The following is a 13099-nucleotide window of genomic DNA, read 5'->3' on the forward strand; positions in this document are numbered from 1 at the left end:
AAGATCCACACCCCTGTCACGCATCTGGACTATTTTCATGTACTGAAAGAAATGTACAACGTCTCCGTCACTGGTTTTTAAATACTGTATTACCATTATAAATAAAGTTTTTTTTTTTTAAATATGGGTTTTATTGAAACACTCTGTATATTCATCAACTTTTATATTACATGAAGATTGGAATTTTCGTTTTACAATTTTCAAAATAATTTTTAAAATTAAAACAAATACAGCCACTAATATTACACATGACATAGCAAAAACAGAATTAATTTCATTTTTTGTATCCCCTTCTGTTCTGTTGAGCATGGTGTAGGTTGAATACGTCTTAACGGATAAGTAGTTTGCGGCAGTCTACGGGCCAACTGATGGACCTCTTCAGGCACCCAGTGAAGACTGCTCCACGTCACTTTCTTATCAAATAAACTAAGATTCTGCATTTGTTTCATAACCTCACTTTTATCTCCATAGAAAGCAATATCTTTCTTTAATTCACCAATGCTATTAATAAACTCTTCAATTCGACGTCTGTACTCTTCTGAAGACATATTACGAAAGAGAACATTCTCATAGGTAGACACGTTTGATGGTCGTTTGACGCAGCACTTGACGTTTGACTTAACGACGTGACGTTTGACATAACGACGTGACGTTTGACGTAACGATGTGACGTTTTACGCAACGACAAGAGAGATACATTTCATTAATATTGTTTTTACTGCTATTACATAAAGATATATTGGAAACTAACAAAAACACAAGAATTTTAAAAATAATTTTATTATAAGAAAACGACAATATTCTACATTTATGAGAGAGATACATTCCATGAATATTGTTTTTACTGCTTTTTCTTAAATAAAAGCTCACATTATCGCTGAAACTCTTTATTACTCTCGTGCTGTCATAGTATAACACTTATACATGAAGGATGACATCACAATGACCAGTGGAGAGAAAAAAAAATAAAAATACATTTCTAATAAAGTCCTGTTGGGCACAGACTTATGTCTAACACTAACAACGCTCATATAAATCACCTAAAACGCATACTAAAAAACTATGATAAAACAGATATTTTGATGTGGCATTATGAACTGCCACCGTTCACAATACCGCAAAAACACAGGAATAATTTTATAATAAGAAAACGATAATATTCTACATTTATGAGAGAGAGAGAGAGAGAGAGAGAGAGAGAGAGAGATACATTCCATGAATATTGTTTTTACTGCATAGCGGCCTCAAAAGTATCAATGTCACTGTCTATATCAGAATCATCAAAACGATTATTTCTCTTTTATCATCGCATTCCATTTGTAAACAGGAAATTTTTTCACAATTTTTTCGGTCAATTTCCGAGGAAGAGGGGATTGCTCTGCGAAATCGGCTGCTGACTTTATCGTTTCACAAATTTTTATGATGCATAATTCCATTAATGTTGAGGAGTTCATTATCTACAAGAGATTAAGTTTGGAATACTATAATGACCCCACGGCAGCGTATCATAACTATTGGTAATCAAATATCTTTTATCGTCATGAGGACTTAGCGCAATTTTTGTCTGTTCTATGCTATATACGTTATGAGCATATGACCTAATACAGCGTTGAGTAATATTTTTTGCTTTGAAATCATTTAAACAGTTTACATAATCTTCAAAATTTATTTTGTTTTTTACTACATTATATCGAACTCCTTTTGCCTTTTTTACTATTGCACCTGATTGAACTTTAAAAGAATACATTTTGGACCTCAAGCCTGCAAAATGAGTCATAATTTGGCCTTTGTTTTCATCTTTCATAACTCCCAGAACTTTTTTATTTACCTGTGGAATATTATAGTTATTATTGATGGGGTAATCTGAAGTATCGAATTTTGTTAAATCAGCTTTTAGCACCTCCTCATATGCATCATCACAGATGAGCTCATACACAAAACTGTCTGTGTCCATGTACATTAATTTACATCTATCAATACCCAATTTCGGAATCATGTAATCATAATGGAATTGATACATCACAGCTTCGACAAATCCAAAACTGTCATACCAACATAAAGAGGCTTATTGAAAACCAATTCTAATTTAGTGAGTTCTACTGCAATTAGGTTTTCATTAAAAACTGTTCGACTATGAAACCTAACACTAGATATCAAATTTTTGGCGCCGTATCGACCATTCCAGGTTTTAACAAGTTTTACAATTCGGTGCTTCCGTATATTTTCCAACGTCTTTCCAAACACAGCATTATTTGCCAATTTATATAAATTTTTCTCAAAGTCATTGGTAGCTGCAGCCCTCAAACGAGTATTTAGTTCGATATAGGGCCGCAGCCATGCAGATTGATTGAATTTCAGAATTTTATGTATCTTTTTAATTTTCAAACCGTTGGCTAACATTTGTTTTAAATCACGATAGTGAACTGTGTATTCTTTTTTACAATAAAGCGTTGTCATTAATTTGGAATAATTTGAGCCTACAGGCTTGCGGTGTTCGGGAGCAAATGGAAAATCTCTGTGAAGATCATGTAATTCATGTGGATACTCCAAGTCTACTTGTAATATATATCCTACGGAAGAATTATCTGCCACAGACATAACATCAAAATTTTCATTATCTAACCATTCAAATCCTCCGTATGGTAATGGTTCACACATAGCCCACCCGTATAAATTATTGACGTCCAGGTAGAGTAAGTACTTTGAGGGTTTTGTAGAATCATATTCAGGCATGTACTTATTGTTAGCATTCGATAATCTACTGCTACAAACCGAAATTCCTCCTCGAATTGCTTTCTCGATAAACATGATCATGTCTACGTCATGCAATAACTCTAATTTACATCCTACATATTTCAACATACAGTCCCAAGTATATCCAGGCATTATATAGTACCATGCAGGGTCTAAACCATAAGTAATTGAACATTTTCTTCGAAATTGTTCGAAAACATCTGATAAAAGTAAAACATCGGTCTTTAAGTACAGATCAAAATACTGACCCAAATTTTCAATATCAAATGATTTCCAAACTGCATGAGCATGAGAATACTTCTCAATACTGATGTTTTTATCCTCCAATTTATTATAAAATGCCTCTATTGGTGGTAGTTCACAAGTATTTAATTTTTCCCAACTATCTATAAAATCGTAACAGAAAACCCCTTTTTTGGCTATTAATTTAAATTGTTCGACACTTAAATTACTAAATTCTCTTTTGGAAATTTTTAAATCATTATCATTCAATGTGGCAGCCAATTCTTCCAAGGAAGCACCCAAAAACCTCAGTGAATCTATGAATCGAAATTTTATATTTGTATCTGAATCGTTAAGTGTAAATGAAATGTATTTTTCTTTATTTATGGGGAGTAAACTGATGTTTCCTCTTTTACTTAATTCCGAAATGATGAAATGGCTATCGCAGTTACTTAAGTTATGGAAAACTGTAGGTACAACAAACAGTTTTTTGAAATTTAAATTGCATGCTTGATGTGCAAAATTTCTAAACTTCCCCGTAAAATGATCGTGATCTCTAACAATGATATCTGTAGAGGAAAAACCCTTTTCACAAATGTGACACATTGTTGCCACAAGTTCAATATAAGATGAGCCGTTTCCAATTTCAAATTTATTGATATTTACTTCTAAAGAAATAATTTTACTTAATGCAAAACCAGAGTCCCTCTCTTGAAATTCAAGAAGTATCCCTCGAGGACAGAAGTAAGCAATGCCTTAATTGTGGTGGGCTCAACCATAGAGCCCAGGAGTGTAAGGCCGTATCGAAATGTATGGCCTGCAAAGTTGAAGGGCATAGGATGGACACCATGAGGTGTTCAGAGTACAGGAAATTAGTCCTAGGAAATAAGGGCTAAAGAGGGTCTAAATCAATTAAAATGGACAAAAAGTCCTTTTACAACCTCTTTGTCCAGGATCTAGACTCCATAAGAAGAAATTCAGATTTTAATATGTTTGTAATTGTCGCTGTCGTCTCAAGGTTCCGGCAATATACACCGGAGGCCAATTTTAGGAAGTTGTCGGTTGATCCCTATACTCTCAACACGACGATAACAAAGGTTTTATTTATTTTTTATCTATATATTTATTTATTTATTTTAACCTAGGTCTTAGAGGAGCTAATCCCAACTTTTACTACAAAATCCCAACTAGGATACCTACGGTTATAAATAAGATTAATATTACAATAAATTTCCCATATGATAGCCCGGGGTCACGTATTTTGCTGCACAGCGTGGTGAGAATGTGGGCCTGTTACAAGCAAAATGGCTAATGATAAAAAAATAGGCAAAAACCAGATAAACGTAAGTAGTCATAGAGGCGGTTCAGGCAGACAGGCAGACAGGCAGACATCCGGTCCAGCCGCTCTGACCGCAGCGCTAACCGCAAGTCGAAAGCAGTGATAACAGCGTTTACTATACTACGTGTAAACCTTCTAATTAAGATACATTAATTAATCAATTTATTTAATTAAACAATTTAATTGCGGTGGAACTGAAAGTTTTAGACTTTTGTGTTTGAAGGATTTTGATAATTTTAGCACATCGCGCGTCAAGCATCGTAGATAATGAAGGTCTTTCGTGACAGTAAGATCCGCATTCGATAATGAATATACTTAATTGTCCGCTCTGTATATAAAATAAATATACATTTATCATGCAAACTGTGGGTATAATGAATTATATTCCGCCTTGTCTGGCCTGTATGATAACGGCGAAAAGGGTGTAGTTACTAGATTATCCAGGTCGTCGAAAAAGTTACTAAACACTCTGTATAAATAATATTAAGAATTGTGCATTTGTTGTTGAAGTGTATAAAAATTATTTTATCACGAAGCCACAAAGGACGATAAGACCAACGGTCCGTGCTGAAAAACACTTTATTCGGGTCGTCGAAGTGAAAGTAGGCCGTGTCTTTTTGGAAAAACAAACAGGTGCGTGTGAACAGGAGCCATTCTGAAGCATGTTTAAAAAGGTAAGTCACTTTGTTAGGCATTCACAAGTATTTAACGCTTTTACTATTTATGTATCGTAATATTGTAAGATCCGACGAGAGCCGCGAGCAAGGGTTGATAGAGAATTATGAGATCTTATTGTTCGATCGATCGTAAAATATAAAAAAGAATATTTTAACACTCTGTATATAAATTATAACTCTTGTATCATTCGAAAAAATGTAAAAATATAGCGAAAGTGATAACAATATATACGTATTTATCATGTTTGCAAAAATATACCTTTTGTGGTTTTTTCATTCGAAATAAAACTATGGTCAAAAGTTGATGCCTTGAATCTTCAGCTTGCTAATAATCCATTTTTGTGGTTTTCACTTCCGTATGACTTTGCAGCGCACAGAAATGCAGTTTTTGTTTCAAGGGCAGCCTAGAAATGATATTTTAAATTTTAAAATTAATCTTTTACAAAGATAACGGTTGCGATTATATAAAGCATTTTGTTTTTCAAAACAGGAACGCTAAAAGAAACGTTATCATGTTCTAGGTTTTATGAACAGTTTACTTCAAAAAGAAGGGTCGTTGTTTTTTTCCACAACTTGTTGGTATCATATAGATGTTTTTTAAAATGACTAAAACTAGGAACATATTGTTCCATACGCTAAAAGTTTTTACCATTTGTGCAACGTGATAAATATGTATTACAGGGTGATATATTTAAAATGCCTTATTTAATTGAAAATACCCATGTGAGATGTTGCCAAGTAGTGAGAGCACAAGTTATTGAGGTTTCGTTTCCTATGTACTAAAGTGTAGTAGAGTTGTATAAATCTGAAAAAACAGGATTTTTATTTTATATTTATATTTATTGTTTTTTCAGATAGAATAGTACCCAATAGTATCAACTCTTGAATTCCCAGTGTCACTTGTAGGTGACAGAAAGTAAAACATTTTTTTCTCCCACACTTAAACTTTATTTTTAAATCCTACCATTTTTACAGCAAAGTTAATTAGTAACACTATTCGTTTTTTTTGGCAACACTGACCATTATGTCATTTGTCAAATTCATTCATTTGTTTCACGCGGTCTAGAGCAGTTTGAGTTTGTGTGATTTCTTGCGATATAAAGTGAAATAAAAATGCCTAAACCGTAAGTATTATTTTTTTTTCTTATCACATCTAATAAATGAATATATAAGCTATTACACAAATGTATTTTACAATAAGAATAACTTATCAGCATCCTTGTTACAACGTTGGAAACATGCAGTGTCACCCTTGGGTGACACTGGGCAATATAATAATTCTACTACTCTGAATTCATTCTTAGTAATAACAAGATTTTTGTTTACATTTAGTCTTATCGCTTTGTGCTCATGATATTTTAGTGCTTGTTTACGTATTACAGGTTGACGTTAGATGAGATTGCCGAGGAGTTGCTGGCTGAGGAAGACCCAGGTGATATTATTTTATTTCCTCCTGATGATGGCGTGGTGACTGACGAAGACAGTGGAGATGAAAACGAAGCTAATATTCTATTCTATACACTTTTTTTACTAGTTGCGGCAAGGGAGACCATGATGAAGAAGTTTTTACTAACTCTCAGGAAGTGATGAGTGCCGTCGAGTGTTTCGAATTGCTCTATAATGACGACATAATAAAATTCATAGTTGATATGAGCAATTTGTACGCTTTACAGAGAAATCACACTCTGAATGTAACTTGTGATGAAATTAGAGTGTACATTGCAATACTGCTACTTACAGGATATTTGACTCCAAAGTATATGAGAATGTTATGGGAAGTAAAAAGTGACACGCACAATGACCTAGTAGCATCTAGCATAAGGCGGAATAGATTTTTTGAAATTCAGCAATATCTTCATCTTTCTGACAGTACATCCTTGCCGCCTAACGACAAATTTGCTAAAGTTCGAGAATATTTTACAAAACTGAATGTAAATTTCACTGCACATTTCAAAAAAGCAGGTTCTTCACACATTTCCATAGATGAAACTATAGTACCATACTTTGGAAGGCACGGTACCAAACAACATATCCACGGAAAACCGATAAGGTTTGGTTACAAGCTCTGGTCAGCTGCTACGCGCCATGGATATTTAGTAAATTGTGAGCCATATCAGGGCGCGTCCGGCCCTGGCCTCAAGATGCAGTCCGACTTCAGCCTAGGAGCTGCTGTTATTTTAGAACTCCATTCAAGATTACCAGAAGAGTTAGGACCGTACAACTTATACTTTGATAATTTTTTCACTGGTTTGCCTCTTCTCAAATATTTGCGAGAGCAAAATGTTGGGGGCACAGGTACTGTTCGGGAAAACCGGTTAGAGAATTGTAATTTGCCATACTCAAAGGACATGAAAAAAGAGCCAAGAGGTAAGCTATGTCATAAAGATTCTAAGGAAATTATTGCAGCTAAGTGGCATGACAATAACATCGTCACCATTGCATCCAACTGCCACGGATTGGATCCTATCACAAAAGTGGATCGGATTGGATTTGTGGATAAAAAACGAGCTAAAATTCAAGTTGATTGCCCAGCCGTCATCAAGATGTACAATAAGTACATGGGTGGGGTAGACCACTTTGACGAAAACGTTGACTCCATGAGGGTAGCTCTTCCCGGCAAAAAGTGGTGGTTCCCTTTGTTTGCTTTTGGCCTGGATGCAGCTTGTCAAAATGCATGGCTGATCAAAAGACAGTCAGAAAACAACTGGACCTATTGCGATTTCCGGAGAAATGTAGTAACTGTTTACCTACAAAAATATGGCAAGCCCGCGTCCCGTAATTCTTCTTGTGGCGTTCCTGTTCAGATAAGAGTACCTGCCGCGGTAAGGACCGCAGGAAGTGCGGACGATCACTCGGAAGTCAACTGCTCTCAACGAAGATGCGGATATTGTCACCAACGCACTAGAAAAATGTGTACCAAATGCAATATCGGTTTGCATCTAAAATGTTGGTACAGCTTTCACAATAAATAATTGTTATATTTTTTCATATAGATATGTAATAAAATAGATATTATTATAAAACTGTATCTTTTTTCCTAACTAAGACCGGTAAAAAACCCGTGTGTCCTTCAGAGTCTTAACTTTGCTACAATGCCCAGAGTCACCTGCAGGTGACCCCCCCATTAAAAAAAATGGGGGTGGTTTACTTATTTTTTCTATATTTTTTTATTTTATTCAAATGTAACTAAGCTATTTTATATAAAAAGGGAATATATTTTTTCATTAACTTGGACATGGGAATTCAAGAGTTAAAAATCCTTTTGTGATACGTCACAACGGAGAGAAAAAATATCGTAAGTAAAGAAAAAAGTTAAGGAAATAAAAAGTTTTTGTACCTATTGAAAAGTCTTCATCATATGTGAGATGTTGCCAAGTGCTTGGGTTGCGAGATAGATGTGTTGAGGTTTCGTTTCCGTATACATTTTCTGAGTCCAAATCATATATATCGGTTTAGGGGTCATCGTGTTTATTCTTTCTCTATATAGACATCCTATATTAAAATTTTGTAATAGAATACAGAAGCAGATGGTGTTTTTTCAAAAATACACGAATTCTCAACAAAAAATACAACGAAAAATGTGTGGTGCTACCTATTTAAAATAGTTGTTTTCATTCCAGCAAGTCAATAACTCAACATTAGATGGTCAAAATGCACATGAGATATCAAAGAAAAATAATAGTAATAAATAATAATCAGTGAGTGTTATAGAAAAAACCTCAGATAATCATTTATAAAATCAAAAGTGCCGTAAACAACTCTTGTGGCTTATAAAAGCTGCTGATATCTTTTAAAGCTTATTAAATTAGAAGTGACCATGTAAGTGTAATCAACTTTATATTATTGGTAAAATTAATGAATTATGTTTTTAGGAACGAGTTTGTAGAAAAATTTAAAAAATCGACTACATACCAGCTGGCACCGGTAGGTACCCGCTGGGTCTTTTGTGTCCCCGACCCATTTGTGGTGATTAAAAATAGATGTAAGTCGTTTTATAATATTTTTAAACTGAAAATTTAACATATTTTTTGCAGGGTGTCTGGTTCGACATAACGCGTAAGTAAACAAGAGGTTTTAAAATAAAATTAGTATGTTAAAAACGTACCTTTTTTTTATAGCGAGCCAACGGAATTGTAAGTACTCAAAATGTAAAACCGATCCAAAAATCATCGATTTTCTTTTTTTCTAGTGTATCAACGGCATCAGGACTTTTGGTCCTAAATGACCCGTGAGTTTCTAATCTTCAATTTTATATTAAAACAGAAATAATTATTTCATATTCTTTTATCAGAGATCTGATGAGAACTTCGCCGGTTGTAAGTATTTAATATATAAAACTTTATGAAATTTTATATTTTGTATGTACTAATCTGTAGTAACATTTTTTCAGATGGAAACATAAAAATAAAAAATAGAGTTTTTCTTGTTTTTAATTACCCTCACCCAGTACTTAACCAAAGTCCTTTATTCCCCCATTATCCTGAGGGTGAAGTAGTCAAGTTTTATAGAAATTTGATGAAAGTGTCTACCTCCCCGCTTGGTCACCCTTGGACAACTTTTTATGTTGACTAACAGACACAACTTACCAAATATTATTCATAAATTAACATAAATGAATTAAATGTAAGCTTTTAACGGTCTATTTTATTCTAAAATAATTTTAAAAGACTACAGTTTCAACTGCTAAAAATAAGTAGTGGTGTTTATTTTGAAAAGTGTTCATAAAATGTAAAATTGTATTAAATATAATTATTTGTAGCGATGATATGTTGAAGTTGTTGGGAGAGCCGGTCCTCTACGAGTAAGTTATTAATACACAAATATTTATATTATTACATTTAAATTCTGATATAGAATATACGAGATATCCGACCTGAAATGATAATACGTTTTAAAAAAAGAATAAAAACAGAATAATCATTTTTTAGCTGTGAAGTTCTGACTAGCGCGTCAGAAGACGAAAATTATTAGAGGAAATGCATTTCATTTCTAAACAGTGTATATTCTTCCTCTATTATTTTAATAACACAATAATAGCCACTTTCATCCAATCAACCTAGTTATCCCTCTAACATTAGAAAATTGAAAGAAAAAAGCCCTAGAAAAAATATGTCAAGTTTGTAAAAATGTTTTATTTTAAAAACACTATAAGTATTTTCGAAAAATTAAACTGAAAGAAAAAAAAATGAACAACCAACTTAGATATCCCCTCTAACATTAGAAAATTGAGAAATCATAATAGAAAAGAAAAAATCCCTAGAAAATTATGTCAAAATTTGTAAATTTTTTATTTTAAAAAGCGCTATAATTATTTCGAAAAACTGAAACAAAAAATGAGCAAGGCATGTATTGTTTTTTCTAAAACTATTTTATATTCCGTTGAAAAATAAGGTTAACATTGACAGATAGTTACCAGAAGCATGAGTGAAAACTATTAAAAAGTATATGTTACAAATACCCGCTTATTTTCCACAATAAGGTATGTTATTCCTCTCTAGGGAGCGGTGGTACATATGTCTCCTCATCCCTTGGAAAGGAGTATTCTCGCTCTACACTTTCCCGTATCTTTACCACCCCCGACAGAAGAAAGACACCACCTGCTCACTGGTTTCTATTGCTAAGATTAAATACTGCAAGTCAGGTACGTGTCAGATACATGTCAGGTATGTGTCAGATACGTGTCAGATATACGTCAGGTGTACGTCAGTCAGGTACGATAGCTTACACGTCACAGCTTTGGCAGAAGCGACAGCTTACGTGGTACAGCGTTGCTAGAAGCGACAGCGTCGTTAGATGGGTCAGCTTACGTGTCACAGCGTCGTTAGATGGGTCAGCTTACGTGTCACAGCGTCGTTAGATGGGTCAGCTTACGTGTCACAGCGTCGTCAGATGGGTCAGCTTACACATTACAGTGTCGTCAGATGGGTCAAATAACGTTGACAGCTATGACAGATAACGTTGACAGGTGTCACATCGTCGTCAGATGCGTCAGCTTACGCGTCACAGCGTCGTCAGGTACGTGTCGGGTACGTACCAGGTACGTGTTAGGTACGTGTCAGATACACGTCAGGTACGTGTCAGATACGCGTCAGGTATGTGTCAGATATACGTCAGGTGTACGTCAGTCAGGTACGACAGCTTACACGTCACAGCTTTGGCAGAAGCGACAGCTTACGTGGTACAGCGTTGCTAGAAGCGACAGCGTCGTTAGATGGGTCAGCTTACGTGTCACAGCGTCGTTAGATGGGTCAGCTTACGTGTCACAGCGTCGTCAGATGGGTCAGCTTACAAGTTACAGTGTCGTCAGATGGGTCAAATAACGTTGACAGCTATGACAGATAACGTTGACAGGTGTCACATCGTCGTCAGATGCGTCAGCTTACGCGTCACAGCGTCGTCAGGTACGTGTCAGATACGTATCAGGTACGTGTCAGATACGCGTCAGGTACATGTCAGATATGTGTCAGATATACGTCAGCCAGGTACGTGTCAGTGGAAAGGCAGATATCAATGCTGTAAATAGAACTTCACTCGCATATAATGTTCATTTAACATCAGGATGTCATATAAGCAACAGGTGCCAAAACTTGCTAAAGCTGTTCGAGAAAAGTATAATTTACTTAAAAGGTCTGAACGTGGCCATGAAGAACAGCTTCAACGTATATTTAAACCTGTGACAGAACCACTTGAAACTATATTATCACATCAAGACGGACATATACAACACGTAACAGAACAACCAAATCACGATTTACAGGATATAGAGCAGCCACCATCAAATCAATACAGTGTTACATGCAACGACAATGATTAGATATATGGACCTGTGCTTGAAAATAGAGAATGGCTACTTGGACGCTCTCGCTTAGAATTCAATGACGAAAATATAATTGTAGACAATAAAATATTTAAAAATACACCCGGCTTACAACAGCTAGTGTTTTGCAGAACCCCGCGAGCTTTTACCATCACCGATTTGCAACTATATAGGCAAATATTGGAACTGTCGGGGGTACATAGAGATTCAAGAGGGTTTTTAAAACATCAACAACGATCAACTAAATTTGATGAGATTATTAAGCCTCTATGTAAGAACAATTGCCGTAGAAAAGTGAGGAAATATCCAAGACAAACTACGTGGCTCCAAGGTTGGACAGACCCGAACGTACTTGTTGAAGCAGGTATCATCGAATAAAAATAAGTTGAATTCCGTTCTACAGCGAAGATGCCAAATGGACCAAATAATCTCGTAAACACACTTAAATATCTAAACAAAGAAGAAGAATTTGGGAAATAATTGAAGAGCTCAGGCGAGCAGACATAATCGAATAAAAGACATTTCCAAAGGCTCTGGTAGTCATTTCAAGACGAACCGTTCTATAGTGAAGATGCCTAATTGTGCTTGGGGGAAAGCGTGTAACTGCAGCGACTGCGGATTAAGTTTTTGTTCTTTTTGTCAGAAAAAAGAAGTATACCAGCACCATGAAGAGTACAATTGTGACCGGAAAGGAATCGAATATTACAAGTTCACAGCTTGGTGTAAAGAATGTTGGTTCAAGAAAAAAAGTTCTATATATTAAGCAGCTCATTCGCGCGTACCCCATTTTTGTCTTACCTCTTGTAGTGAATAGACGTATATTATGGAAAAATTTATAATAATTAAAGATGAATCACAAACATGTAAACGCTTTGGTGTATCAGCCAGAGCTTTGGAGTTTAGAATTAAAGAGATCTCAGAAGGTGCCGATCCAGTAGCATAGGTAAAAGAGGCTATCAACCAAATTGTTCGTAAAGGAACTGAAGAATTGTCGTCCGAAGCTTATGTAGGCTTCACTTTCTGCTCCAAAGACCTCGCTAAAGGACAAGGATGGATTAATTTCAAGAAAGCCAAAGATGTGTCTATTAATGACGTGTGGGATACTATATCTTCCATCTATCAATCCAACTCAACGGGATTTAGCACAGAAACATTTTGTTTGAAAATTACTTCAGTAAAACTCTAATAGTGTTTAGATAAAAATGTTCATATTGTATTATTTTGTAAAAATTTATTTATTAATAAAATATTTTTCTCGATTTACATTGTTTTACTTTGCACCATTTTCTA

At 35.0% G+C, this 13099-nt stretch overlaps 2 protein-coding genes across 2 annotated transcripts; one reads left to right on the forward strand and one right to left on the reverse strand.

Annotated features, from left to right (window-relative positions):
* Window positions 1-2019: 2019 nt before the first annotated feature.
* LOC130452330 (uncharacterized) lies at window positions 2020-2877 on the reverse strand. Its single transcript, XM_056791545.1, has one exon. The coding sequence runs from the start codon at window positions 2860-2862 to the stop codon at window positions 2020-2022; it is 843 nt and encodes a 280-aa protein (XP_056647523.1). The 5' UTR covers window positions 2863-2877.
* Window positions 2878-6578: 3701 nt separating this feature from the next.
* On the forward strand, window positions 6579-10613 carry LOC130452331 (piggyBac transposable element-derived protein 3-like). Its single transcript, XM_056791547.1, has 2 exons — window positions 6579-7814; window positions 10491-10613. The coding sequence occupies exons 1-2, from the start codon at window positions 6579-6581 to the stop codon at window positions 10611-10613; spliced, it is 1359 nt and encodes a 452-aa protein (XP_056647525.1).
* The last annotated feature ends 2486 nt before the right edge of the window (window positions 10614-13099 follow it).

The sequence above is a fragment of the Diorhabda sublineata genome, unplaced genomic scaffold, assembly GCF_026230105.1.
Source record: "Diorhabda sublineata isolate icDioSubl1.1 unplaced genomic scaffold, icDioSubl1.1 Dsub_80, whole genome shotgun sequence".
Lineage (NCBI taxonomy): Eukaryota > Metazoa > Arthropoda > Insecta > Coleoptera > Chrysomelidae > Diorhabda > Diorhabda sublineata.